Here is a 13700-nt window from a genome sequence, read left to right on the forward strand (position 1 = left end):
ATTACAGCCGGCCCATTACAAAGTGAAAATGTGATAGATTATTTTATTATTATTATCTCCGTCTTACCAGGCCTAACAGGTCATGACAGGTCACAACAGAAAGTGATTCGTGATTAACTCCCGTGTTGGTTCCCCATTAATCACAGCGCTGTGTCCAGCTTGTAATCTCCTTAACTAATATTATTGTCATGCCTCCTTATCAAAGGGATCTCTAATATACACAACAACAACAATCAGTGGAGAAGTATTAGAGTTGTTCACACCTCGGCCACTACAAAGAGCGATTGGTTTCGATACACAACGACCTTGTGACATTTAACTCTTTGAGCTCCCTCTGTATTCCCGTGGATCACACACGCCCTTCAAAAGCTCGTGGCTTGACAGAAGTCTTCAAAAGACAGCAGCAGCAATTGGGCTTTCATAAGCGACTATAACTCCAGGTCACAGCATCTCACCTCAGTCTCAAACAGAGAGGCTAAAGAGAAGGACCTCCTGTCTCTACCCAACGCATAGACCTATTGAGCATCACTGATTTGGATCTACCTGCCTATACCAACTCGGAATTATGAAGGGACTAACTCTGGGTTTCTCATGTGCGCTTCTTCTTCTTCTGGCGGATTTGGTTCGGGTTCTTGGCGCAGGGCCCTTTCCTAGGATCCACCAGGACGCACTGCTCCTCGGGATGGCTGGTCTTCCTCGGCCCGGCGGCTCCAGAAGCACCGTGCAGCACCAGCAGTCCAGCAGGCTGCCGCTCTACATGATGCAGCTCTACCGGACCCTACTGGCCGAGGACCGGACCAGGACGCCGGCTGTCAGCTCCGGCCGGACCCCGACCGAGGACAACCCCCGTCTGCATGACTCCGACTCCGTGACCAACCTTGTCGCTAAAAGTAAGTCTATTCAACTTTGAAAAAAAAAGTATGCTAAAGTTTGTGATAGATCATAGATGAGTGATTTTTGTACAGTACAAGTACAAAAAAATATCTTGACAATAAATAACATTTTTTCATGTGATTTAAGAAATGTTTAAGATACAACAGTGCTTTTTAGAATAAGCTTGGTTAAATGCCGTTAAAAACTGGTTATGAGTCTGTAGGCCTATCTTGTTATTTGTATAAATCCACATTTCCTTACGAAAAACAAATAGGCCTACGGTAATCCTATAATACATTTTATAAGGATTTCATACTTGTAAATACTAGCAAAAACTATGAACTATATATAGTAGCTCTTGCACTTTGGCACCTCCTGCTGTTGAACTTGAAATGCTTATTGCAGAATAGGCCCTCTATGAGCATGTACTATCCTATCCCAGTGTGTATAGCAGTCCCAGGCTGTCACGAGTGTATCAAGAGCAAAGCAATCCACAGTGAGACAATAACAACATTTTTTTATACCTGCTCATCACATGTCAAAAGACACTGGGCCTTGGGGACAAGCATATAAAAGCCCAAAGAGGTGCAAGAGCAGTCGTGTTTGCCTGCACACTTTTCTATGTATATCCTAATCTTGAATGCTGAGACTAGTTCATGAATAATCCTAACCGATTTGTTTCCTCTCTTATCTCCTTTATAGGTTGCCAGCAGATTGGTGGGAGGTGGTCCATCACCTTTGACTTGTCTTCCATGTCTGCAAGCGACAACGTCCAGCGGTCTGAACTTCGCATCCGCCTACCTGCCTTCACCGAGTCTTCCCGAGCCTCCGTGGATATCTACCACTCCCACAGAGGCCAGTGCTCCAGCAAGCAGTGCCCAGAGAAGAGGCTGTTCCTTGGCCGCCTGAAAGCCCAACCCAGCGCTCTGGTCTCCCCCTCCTCCTGGAAGGTGTTCAACATGACAGAGATGCTCCGTCGCTGGCTGCAGCAGGAGCACTCACCAAGGCCTGAGGAGAGGGAGGAGGAGGAGGAGCAGCAGCAGGGCCAGGAGAGAGTTCAACACCCTACGGCCGACCGGGTCATGATGGTTGTCTTCTCGAAGCATAACCAGAACCCTGATGGCCTGCGAACCCCGACACTCATCCGCACAGCAGAGCACTCCAAATACGTCACCCTGGACAGGGAGCGAGTGACAGCTGGCTCCAACACCAGGACAAGGAGCCGCAGAGCCAAGAGGCACCACCAGCAGAGAGGCAGCGTGGTGGGGGCGGCTCCTGCCAGCATGCCCACAGAGGAGAGGAAGGGCCCCTTGTGCAGGAAAGTGGACATGTGGGTGGACTTTGACCAGCTTGGATGGAGCGACTGGATTGTCTATCCCAAGCGATACAATGCCTACCGCTGTGAAGGGAGCTGTCCTACACCAGTAGACGAGACCTTCACCCCAACGAACCATGCATACATGCAGGTAAGACTGAATCTCTGCTCGTCACCAAGACAAATTCCTTTACTTTTATTGTATTTGCTGATAAAATTATTCTGATTCCTACCCTATTTGCATAGATTGACTCTAACCCATCACTTTCTTCTCTTTCTCTCTCCAGAGCCTGCTAAAGCTTCACCACCCAGACCGGGTGCCATGTCCGTCCTGTGTGCCAACACGCCTGGCACCGCTATCCATGCTGTACTACGAGAATGGAGAGATGGTTATGAGGCATCACGAGGGCATGGTGGTGGAGGAGTGTGGCTGCCACTGAGCAAAAGGCCCTTAGGCCTATGGCCTTATGTCACATAAACATTGGACTGTAGCCACTGAGCCACTCAGAGGCAAAAATGGATGAATGTCCATTGGCACTTTACACAGTCCAGTCTGACACTGGAACACAGGTCATTGCTGTGAAGGAGGACTGAAAGAAGGAACTATATGCTGGACACTGTTCTCTAAATTCACCTGATTCCAAAATCAGGTATCCATATATTTGAAAAACGTGACACCTACTCTTATAAAATGATTGACAGAAAGACATTTGAAAAATTATGGTACTTTTGGGAGGACAGTAGGTGACTCGGTCCTTGGTTGACAAAATGACAACACTTTTGCCACTGGATCTACTATACGAGATATTAAATAATGTAAGGATGAGACAACAAGATCAAGATATCAACACAAGATGGTCACTGACAAAAGCACTAGAGGAGATTCACAAAAAGTTGCACACAAGACGTCACTGTACTCTTTTTTTTTGCCTGAAGACTCCATACTTTGTAATGCCATGAAAATGACTTATGCAAATGTCAGAATTAACAATGGTGCAAGCGCTTTAACCTTCCTGCGAAGTTTGGGTCAAACTGACCTGTGTATATAATAAAATTAATTATTCTTAAATTCTTATCTTGGTGCAAGGTTTCATGATTGTCCATTTTGATTGCGTTTAAACAACATTCTCCTCTTTTTATTTTTACAATGGTGGTGTTCATAGGTTTGACCTCATAGAAAATGTATTGGTTGCTGGCAGCATCACAATATTTAATGCCACAACTCACTTCAACCAAAGCACATAAACAATGATTGACCCCTCCATTACACTCACCGGTCATGGCTTAGAGTGTAGATAGTACAGAAAAGTTTGAATAAAATACAACTAAAATAACACACACACACAGACACACATGCATGAATACACTCTATCTCTCTCTCACATACAATCACACAAAATGTCCCTTGCCTTGATCCTTTGTCCTCCCCTTTCCCCGCATGCACTGGGATTGTGGGAACTATTTATTTATTTATTTTCACAAGAATGAATAGTACGTACGGGGTAGGGGAGTGAAAAATATCACACTATCACATAGTTTTCTTGCTTTGTCGATGTACAAAAGTACAGAAGTACAGATTGTTCAGGGCATTGTCCACATTTCAGTGTGTAGAAATATCTGTCAAACTCAAAATAAAGCTTCCCTCCCCAGAAGAGAATGATAATGGCACGAGGAAAGTGCAGAGTGGATTTCTATTTGAATGATATCGCACTCGGCAAAGAAAACAGATTTCAATACTATTATTTATTTATTTTTATGAAAGGCAAAGGGTGATATTGAGAGGAGAAAGTGTCTACAACGTATGAATGATAAAGCCTCCTCTGATGTAACAAAACAATCCAAAACAAAACAGTAAAACAGGGGCCTAAATAACCAGCGGGAGGTAAAGAAGGAGGTTAACTGGAAACACGATCACAATGGCCGAATATTCAGTTTAAAGTTACACAGGTACTGTATGTCTGTTGCATTGTTACTAAAACTAATTCTTATACAGGACATGATGTAGGCCTAACAATCCTTGGTGCCATAATCCAAGGTGAGCATCCATACAGAAGCCCAAATCAGATAATAAAAGTATGATGTATTAGCCCACAAACCGTGACTACAGTCATAAATCTACAGGAACATCAGTCAGGCCGCACCATTCACCAGCCACCTAATCTAAATATTACAGGGTTGAGTGTGTGACTGCGGGTATGTCATAGAGTTATCAAGCATGACATACCCCCCCCCCCCCCCCCACACACACACACACACACACCAGCTCTCAACACCAAACACAGCTATAATCACCTACAATACACTGTACATACACTTAGGCTTATCCCTAATTACTACCTGACATTACCCAATAATTTCTAAACCCGCTACAACAATAAGCTAATGGGACAGTTGCAGCCCCCCAGAAAATTTTGACTGCACTCCCAGTCAAAGCAGGCTATATCTGGTCCTGAGTTGACCCTTTTTGGATTCAAACAGCCTGTTCAGAAACCAAAATGTATCAGCAAACAGTAAGCTTGGTTATGTAAAACAATTGTACCAAGAGCAGAGAACGGTGTATGACTACCGAAGCTATCTATCATAGAAGACATGGATCATAAATTGGACTTAACTGTTTTCTAAAATAAAACTGACATATATTGTAGGAGCCATGTATGTGTTTGTGTTGTGCTCACACTGCTTCACCGTCACTTACGGTAATTTGGGGCATGACGTGGGGGGTGTGTGTGTTGGTAGGAAGAGATATCACCTGTTTGTTAATCAGTCAGTCTGGTTAGGTAGAGAGGGGGTGAGTGGGGAGTCCTTATTTTCTGTTGACCGTACGTTTTACGCTTTGTTTTCTATACCAAAACCGGCATGTTTCAAGTATGCATATCGCATTGTTTGATGCTACGGACTGCACACAATAAACATTCAAAACTCAGCCGCGGAGTCAAGGTGTTTGATTGGAACCAGCGAGTCGGACAGATAGCCTCCCCTACTTAGCCTCTCAGCGGCTAATAAACCTTTTAAGATAGCCGCTACATATATTGTTACTTTACACAATACATCTTGACAAGAAAAGAAAGTTTTCTTTATGACTCACAATAATTTATTTGAAAATATGTTTCTGACTTTATTGTGACAACACTGAAGATTTTACTCATGCACAAAGTGTTTAAAGTCATCAAATAAATCAAATTACATAAAATACAAATGCCATTTTAACTGTTTAATTTTTAAAAACAGTTTACAGCCATACAAGAAACATTTTCTTTTAATTTCATGCTTCAGTTACACCAGACAAATTTGTAAGCAGACTGAATCAGTTGTTCCATAGTTCAAAATATCATCACACGTTTAACAGTACAAAAAAAATACTGTCTTGTTTTCAAAACCCTGAGATTACACAGCTTAGTCTCTTCGTTTGAACTGGTATGCTTTCATACCGTCACACAGACACTGACACTGGTAGGAATCACTTTCATCTTCATGGGTCTATGCTTCAAATGTCCATTTCAAACTGGGCATCTTCTCCTAGGAAAACAAAATAATACAGTTGAGTAGGAGGACACACAATTGCAGACGCATGCGCACACACACACACACACACACACACACACACACACTGTCTCTCTCACACATAGGAATGCAAACTCTCTCTCTCTGTCTCTCTCTGGCTCTTTCTCTCTCACTCTCTCTCTCATATACAACAATAATAATTGATAGCAGTAATGAAAATAATTTTAAAAAAACAGTAAATGATTATGAGATCATAACAATAAGATAGATATAGTAGCAGGGAAAGAAATGAAATTATAAAGCAGTGTTGGCACGGTATAATTCAGGTGTTTTGTACTCTCTCATTCTCTCTCTCTCTTTCTCTCTCACTCTCTCTCTCATATACAATAATAATAATTGATAGCAGTAATGAAAGTAGGAAGGATAATGAATAAACAATAACAATTATAACGACAATAACAATAAAAAAACAGTAAATTATTATAAGTTCATAACAATAAGATAGATATAGTAGCAGGGAAAGAAATGAAACTATGAAAGTGTTGGCACGGTATAATTCAGGTGTTTCTCTCTCACTCTCTCTCTCTCTCTCACTCTCTCTCTCTCTCTCACACACTTTCAAGGCCCTTACCTGTGCTCTCCTCTGTCAGCAGGCTGTGGTTGGTGTTGCTGGGCGTCTGTTCAGGGCAGGCTGTGTCAGGCAGGGCAGAGCAGTCGGGTTTGAGCGGCCTGGTGACTCCTGGGATGTCGGGCAGGCTGGGGGGGGTGCGCGCCAGAGGGGACGTCCGACACTGCAGGAGGAACTTCCTGTCGTAGATGATTCTGGTTCCTGGGTGGCAGCGGCGAAGGTGAGGTGAAGTCCAGTGGGATTTCACACAGAGATGGAAACAAAAAAGGAGACATTCATTATAAATGTTCTTTTCATTTCACACTAATGTTCCTCTAGACAATGTTTTAAACAGACTGAATATTTTTTTCCTAATGGTACAAAACACATCAGATAAAGAGTTCACACTGTCTTATATTCAAAAGCCTGAGAGCTCTTAGAGATCTTAACACCTCTTTGCTAATTATTTTCATAGTTTTACCAGGCTAAACCCATGACATATAATGCAATTTCAATGACCAATATTTCACAGCAGCTGTGTTCAGATAGTCCTTTTTTTGTTGAATACTTGATTTGAATGCCCAAGGTTTTATTTTGGCTATTCTACTCCATCAACTTCTTCTGTTAGGAAATATGTTATTTGGGTTATTATTTTTCCAAAGGTAACTCAGTGTACCAGCAGCTAACCTTGACATTAAACACTTAGCTATACTGAACAAATTACATTTCCAAAACTTAAGTTTTTCCAGGCCTGGAAATTACAATTTTCAAATGACTTTTCTTACTGCTATATATTGTTTAATATTGTATACCTGAAAACAACCTGCTGAGCTGGAAACATCGCTGAATAAAACACCAAGGGAACATCAATCTGGTGTGTATGTGCTCTTTTTTTTTTTTTGTTTCAAACTTTTGTATCAAACAGCTGGTCAGTATTCTGGAGGTGCACACACTACCTTCTTTCTGCAAGAGCTTGAAAAGTGTCACATGCTATGACAGTTTCCATGAGAGTGTGACTTAGGGCTGAGCGACATATCGTATAATATCGATATTGTGATATGAGAATAGATATCGTCTGGGATTTTGGTTATCGTAATATTGTGAAATAACTGAAATGTTACTTCTTCCTCATCTTAATAATATAATAATAATAAACTTTATTTATATAGCACTTTTCTTAACAATGTTACAAAGTGCTTCACAAAAGGATAAAATACAATAAAACAATAATAATACAATATAAGTGAGTAAAATTAAATAATAAAAACAATAAAAATCTTAAAGGCTGCGTTACAGTAAAGTGATACAGTTTTCTGAACTTATTAGTTTGTTCTGGCTGAGTAAATTGAAAAATGATTGGATTTATCTGCTCATATCCACATTACTTATTACTGATTACACATTACTACTTATTACTGATTACTAATGACCATTACTAATTTTCGTGGGTAAATACCTTATGAAAGCACCAATACTCATTCCCCCAAAATATCGTCACATTATTGATATGGAGGTATTCGGTCTAAAATATTGTGATATTTGATTTTGTGAATATCGCCCCGCCTTGCAGTGTGACTTGTGCATCAAGTATAGGCTAAACATGCCCATACATGCCCATGAACAATGACCCACTTCATTTGGCACCCATATCAGCGAGGTTTAACACACCGTCACTGACCTTATTTTATTTGATCTGGCTAAATCTGTTCCACCTGGGATTGTTACAGAACATAATATCACTTATGGACAGCTGCACTCTGCGCCAACTTTCCCACAATATCCCGATGGGCACAAACATCTTCTTTTGGTGCGACTGTTGACTGTTCAGTGTGGCAGCAGGATTCCACAAACAGGGTTACTCAGTACCAAAACTGGCCACTGCCCAAGGTCTCCCCATGTAGGAGTTTGAGTTAAAACGCTGAAGAAGTAGCTTAACAACTAAACCAGCTGAGGGATTTCTATGAGCCAGCGGTTTCTCTGGATGATGAGCTCAGTTAACATTATTTGTACTGCTTTGTTTCCATGATGGCTGAATAAAAACCGGCTCTAAAAGAATTGTGTTCTAGTTCAAATGAATGTTTAAGTTTCCTATATTATCCTCATTATTTATTTTGCCCAGAATTAATATATATCTCATTACATCTTCAAATTATGTGACACATGCACCGGGCCTCAACCCCTCCAGAAATAATGAATCAGTTTTCTGTAGAGAGCTGGAAGGTTGGTGGATGTGAAATGCCAGGGATTTCTAGTTATTTGCATATATTCACTGAAAAATATGTGTTCCACTTTATTAAGTACTTAGTAGCTTCTGTTCTTATTCATAAAAATAATCACAGTGTCAGCTATAGGGCACAGTGTAGCCCACATCTAGTAAACATGTTGTGGCAGCCCAATAACAGCTTGCTGTAATAACAAGAAGCACACCTATAAATAGGATCTGACGGGGAATAGGCCTACATTTGACCATACAGACGCTAATTGTAGATTTGTGAACAATCCAAAGCTAGGGGTTCCCCATTCTGGATATTGATATTGATTTCAGCTATGCAGAATTGACTCATCCAATACCAATCAATGGATTCACCAAAAACTTTCCACAGTACTAAAATGTGACTGTGTGTGAAGTATAGGCACAGAGACTCTTTGGGAGCTTACAAACAAGGAATCAGGCTATCACACATTAACTACAAGCAGGATTGCTTAATAACATTGTTAAAATTAGATGCTGCAATGAAATCAAAAATAAGATTCTGCACTGATTGAAGTCTGTGCAGTTCACTGCCCTCTGTTAAATCTGCCAGCATACAGACTGCATGTGCAGCAGTAAAGGCCCTACCTACATGAACAGCATTTGTCGAGAATATAAAATGAAGGCTCGCATGGGTGAATTTTAATTGACAACGGTTTAGACAAGTCAAAGACAAGTGTGATGAATCAAGAATTGCTTAAGCGCAAAAAAACCAACTCTCAATCAGTTTTCAATTAATGATAGGCCTACTCTCCTGTTTGTCTCAGCTTCTACATCACAAAGTCCAGCTTCAAGAATCACTAGGCTATATAAACTTGTAATTTGCAACCCATCTACTCCACTGTTAAAGGGCCAACACACAACATGACCATGAGATAGACCTACATCAGTGAAACATTACATTCTGGCAGAGTAGTGCTATCAAGTCTGAACTGGATCATAACTCGTCTTATTCCATCATGTTGCCCAACAGAAAGCGGCTGAACATGAAGGGCTATAAACCGCATTACCTTTCCCGATACTGCCTCGGCATCCTTGACTTATCTGCTTCAGGTTTCGCATCTTCTAACAGTCTGCCTGTAACTGACGGGTGGCTGGAAGCGGGGTGAAAGTCTGCTCCGTCCTCTGCCTTGACACTCGCTACTCTCATGGCAGGCTACAGACCTTTTCCTTGTCCTTGTCTTAAAAAAAATAACACTCCTGATAAGATTTGGAGTTGTTGACTCTTTTCCCTTTCTAACTCCCGCCCACACCGACATGCCCCGGCTCATCCTTACCTCCTGGCGTGGTGCTGAACAGGGTCCCGCCGGGGGTTGTGGAGTAGTCCCGGGGCATCAGGGCAGCATCGTGGATGATGACCCGTCTGGTGGCCGGGATTTCCCGACTTCTTGTGGTCTGGCTTCCCGTTGACATCTCTTAACGACCGGCCAGTGGACAGGACGAGGAAAGTAGTTTTGTGTTGCCTTCTGCAGCTTGGGGAATTAAGTGTAAATAAAAAAAGTTGTAGTCCCCCAAAGTTTTGTCATTCATGTTCTTGTTTTCGCGGCCACCACGTTACCTTGAGCCTCCACGTGGTGTGAGCTGCTCCAAACAACCCACAGCCTTCCTTCAAAACAACACGTGGGACGGACAGCTGCGATTGGCTGAAAATGGGGGAGGGGAGGCGTCATAACAGGGGAAGTTGTAGTTTTTCCGGCTCTATAGGTCACAGTGTAAACCTATGGCCCAATTCTAATAATAAACCTGTGGTAATTACATAAAGGTTAAACTTTTTGCACGTGGTTCAAAAATAAATGTGTAAATTCAAGTGAGCATCTGTCAGTAGGTGTGCTAATGAATGGGGTGTTAATTGCTGGGGGTATGGACTGGATTACAACCCTTGCATTTATGTAGGCTATTTATTTATTTATTCATGTGTTTTTTGCATTTATTTTAATATTGTTTATCTGTTGTTTTTCTGTGTGTAATCTCATGTCTATTATGTGTTTAAATTGTATCCTGTCACCCTTCCTCAAAGAAAATGTAATAAAAAAAAATAAAAAAAAGTATAAGGTCACTACAAAGTCACTACTGAGTATGACATACACACTATAGGAAATAGATATCAATAAATGCACAAATTTTACTTTCACCAAAGAACAGGCAGCAGTTATGTCACATCTTTGTTTATTAATTCTTGTAAATGGTTTGAGCTGGTGTACAGGGTAAGATGATCTATACATATCTTCATGTCAGAATGATTCTGATTGAAAGGCTTGTATACATATTCACGTTTGTTTTTCCTCTCTCCAGGACGATACAAAAGAAAAGAAAACAAGTGGTAATACCTACAAAGCCTCTACATTCCCCATGATGTGGGCGTTTGCCTAGTCTAGATAATGCTTAAAGAACATCCATAACAACTCTATGAGGGTGCATAGCATTCTAATTAAATATATTTTGTCATATATTTATACATATATTTTCATAAAAACATCTTTTCTTGTGCATGTGCGCAGTTGCATTCCTTAGGATAGAGTAATATGATATTGCGTTTACATTGTCATGTATCCATTCTAAAGGAGTATAGGTGATCTCTATTCTTTGCAACAGTTAAAATTTTACAATACTCTTTTAAAATACATCGTCATAGGTTAAATGTCCTCTCGTGTCGCTTGCCCACTTTGAAAACCTTCTCTCCTCCCCCTGATACAACTAGTTTTTGAACCAGGCACACACACACACACACACACACACACACACACACGGTGGAGTCTACTTTTGTCATAGTGCAGAGGCTCACCGACTAGTTTAAATCAGACTGACGGTAAATCCAAACCATCTGTTAAAAATCTTGCAGACACAGAAGATTCCCATAATTGAAGATTATTCAACAAGCATATTGTACAGTACACATTTTCATTTTTTCACTCATTGGCCAAGTGTCAATACCATCTTCCCTTTGCATGTGATCAATACCTGGTCTTTCCATTGCATCGCTAAACACAGGGATAACTAATCAAACACAGTTAACACAGGATTACATAATTTATTTTCTGTGCAGGCCTAAATTCAACCTCTTTCTTGTGCTGATGCAAGAAAGAGATTGACTAACTAATAGAATCAGTGAAGTGAGACATCAGTTTACTGATTGAGAAACCCCCCCAAACCCTTCATCATCCAAAAGCAGTAAATTGAATCAATCACCTCACCTGGAGTTCATACATACTGTAATTATATAAGGAGAGAAAGTCATCATGTCGCCCTCTGGTGGGTGCGTTCAAAGAAGGTGAGAAAGGCTTGATTTCTCCATGGGGAATTTCATATATAGTGCATTCGATTTCCATTTCCATATAAAAAACAATTTCCTTTAAGTGTAATTTACCTGTGGGCTGCTAAAGATTAAGTTTTTACAGTGTTTTATTGCAGTTATTTATTTTTTGTTTTGTTTAAGTAATATTTTGTAACCTTATCTTTTCAGCTGTTCTAACAGCTGTTCTGGTAAAGTTCAGGTAATGGTTCATGAGATTTTCTTTTTTTTTCCACCAATGGCAAAATTAATTGGTATTTTCTTTGGATGAACACAACCAGCAGAGGCGTCAGCTGTCACTTTCCCTCCCCAGCAGCGGACCAGCGGAGAAGACGGCTCTCCACACAGAATTGCACCTACAGGGCGTCGCATGGCTACTGAACTCACACTTAGACCCTGTGTCCTTTTTGGTCTTACTTAATAAATAAAAGAGCTCCCCACCACACACACACACACACACACGCACACACACACACAAACCACCATGCTTCATACACCCCCCACAATCCCCCCGTGCGTCCCCATCCCACCCCAGCTGACCCCAACACCAAAGTCTTTTTTCTGAAGCACTCATGTTGGGTCCCGCACTCTCCTTTGAGAGCGGGACTCAAAACTAAAAAACAGAAGAGGGCAAAGCTTGGATCCTGACAGAGCAGAACTGAAAACCTGAGTGGAGTTAAGAAAGTGGAAAGTAAGTGATATGTAATAAACATGTAGCATCCCAGATGAGGCTCTCATGTGCACGGACTGGGCAGGGAATACGCGTGACTTTGTGAATGTGTGATGTGTAACTAGTCTATTCATTCATTCATTCAGTGTCTCACTCATTCGAGCTACAGTAGCATATACAGTACTCATGGGATAAATATTGTGTCTTGATTTCCAGGAAATGTATGCTACTATGGTGTGACCCCTTTGTAGTGCTGTTGTCGGACAAAAAACACATATCTGCAAAACGTACGTGTTTTGGAAGTGAAGAGAACAATACTTTTCTTTTTTGTTTGTTGCAGCGATCCAAGGGACATGAAACTCACTAAAATCCATTAATGACGATGCAAACTTTCAATTAAAGCAAGAAAAAGAAAAAACACCAAAACTGCAGTTATGTGGTTTCCCCCCGGCAGCAGCAATAGACTCATTCATAGGTTTCAATGTATGAAGTTCACATATCCTGGCTTATATTTTGCTACGTTAAGTGCTGAACAACAAAACCATCCCTATCAGGCCTTTTACTGTCCCACACTGCTACAACTGGGTCGCCTGATCTTGTATTACCACTCCCTGACATAGAGTGGCAGTGTGTCCGCTCTAATTCGCTCACATCAAGATCAATGGAGCCAGACAGATACAGCACAGTTGCCCAGTGCTGAACTTGAACGCTGCTAGTCCAGATAGAGTTCAGTTTAAATACTGGCCCAACGTTACACCTTTCATGCCTTTACATGTTTTTTTTTTATCTGTATCAATCCTTTAGATACACATCGAACACACTCCTGCTTCATACATTCTTCTGTGTTCTTTTTGTTAGGTATTATTGCTGTGGCAGACACCAAAAACAACCAGTCTGACCAGGCATTCATTATTTATGTACTGTACGTGTTTATGTTTGCGTGTGTGTGTTTGCATATGTGCGTGTGTGTGTGTGGATATGTGCTTGTTTGCGGATGTGCATGCAATTTTTGTCGGTTTATGTGAATGTTTGTGTTTCTTCACAGTTCACGAGTCTGGGGTCAGTGTTAATAAGACGATCACAGTGCTATCCTGTCTGTCTTTACTGCAGAGTTCCTATATCGCAACACGCGTTACAGTGCCGTACCGCTAATTTACACCGGCAACTCTTTTTCTAGGATATCCTCCAAATCGG

The 13700-nt window shown here is 41.2% G+C and overlaps 2 protein-coding genes across 2 annotated transcripts; one reads left to right on the forward strand and one right to left on the reverse strand.

The window, feature by feature from the left end:
- The first annotated feature begins 682 nt into the window (after positions 1-682).
- ndr1 (nodal-related 1) lies at positions 683-2628 on the forward strand. The gene is made up of 3 exons (XM_071913838.2): positions 683-890; positions 1576-2339; positions 2476-2628. Exons 1-3 carry the CDS (start codon positions 683-685, stop codon positions 2626-2628), a joined length of 1125 nt encoding a protein of 374 aa, XP_071769939.2.
- A 2762-nt stretch (positions 2629-5390) lies between these two features.
- LOC139923129 (eukaryotic translation initiation factor 4E-binding protein 1-like) lies at positions 5391-10109 on the reverse strand. The gene is made up of 3 exons (XM_071913850.2): positions 9825-10109; positions 6321-6518; positions 5391-5704 (listed from the first exon to the last, which is right to left on the reverse strand). Exons 1-3 carry the CDS (start codon positions 9958-9960, stop codon positions 5673-5675), a joined length of 366 nt encoding a protein of 121 aa, XP_071769951.2. The 5' UTR covers positions 9961-10109; the 3' UTR covers positions 5391-5672.
- Between the last annotated feature and the right edge of the window lie 3591 nt (positions 10110-13700).

The sequence above is a fragment of the Centroberyx gerrardi genome, chromosome 2 (genome assembly GCF_048128805.1).
Source record: "Centroberyx gerrardi isolate f3 chromosome 2, fCenGer3.hap1.cur.20231027, whole genome shotgun sequence".
Classification (NCBI taxonomy): domain Eukaryota; kingdom Metazoa; phylum Chordata; class Actinopteri; order Beryciformes; family Berycidae; genus Centroberyx; species Centroberyx gerrardi.

Excerpts from the sequence above, each read along its gene's own strand:
- ndr1 (XM_071913838.2), top strand. The coding sequence starts at position 683 with ATGGCTGGTCTTCCTCGGCCCGGCGGCTCCAGAAGCACCGTGCAGCAC. Across the intron at positions 891-1,575 it reads GACCAACCTTGTCGCTAAAA|GTTGCCAGCAGATTGGTGGG; the intron begins GTAAGTCTATTC and ends TCTCCTTTATAG. Across the intron at positions 2,340-2,475 it reads CGAACCATGCATACATGCAG|AGCCTGCTAAAGCTTCACCA; the intron begins GTAAGACTGAAT and ends TTCTCTCTCCAG.
- LOC139923129 (XM_071913850.2), bottom strand. The coding sequence starts at position 9,960 with ATGTCAACGGGAAGCCAGACCACAAGAAGTCGGGAAATCCCGGCCACC. Across the intron at positions 6,519-9,824 it reads GTTCAGCACCACGCCAGGAG|GAACCAGAATCATCTACGAC; the intron begins GTAAGGATGAGC and ends GCTGCCACCCAG. Across the intron at positions 5,705-6,320 it reads GCTGACAGAGGAGAGCACAG|GAGAAGATGCCCAGTTTGAA; the intron begins GTAAGGGCCTTG and ends TTGTTTTCCTAG.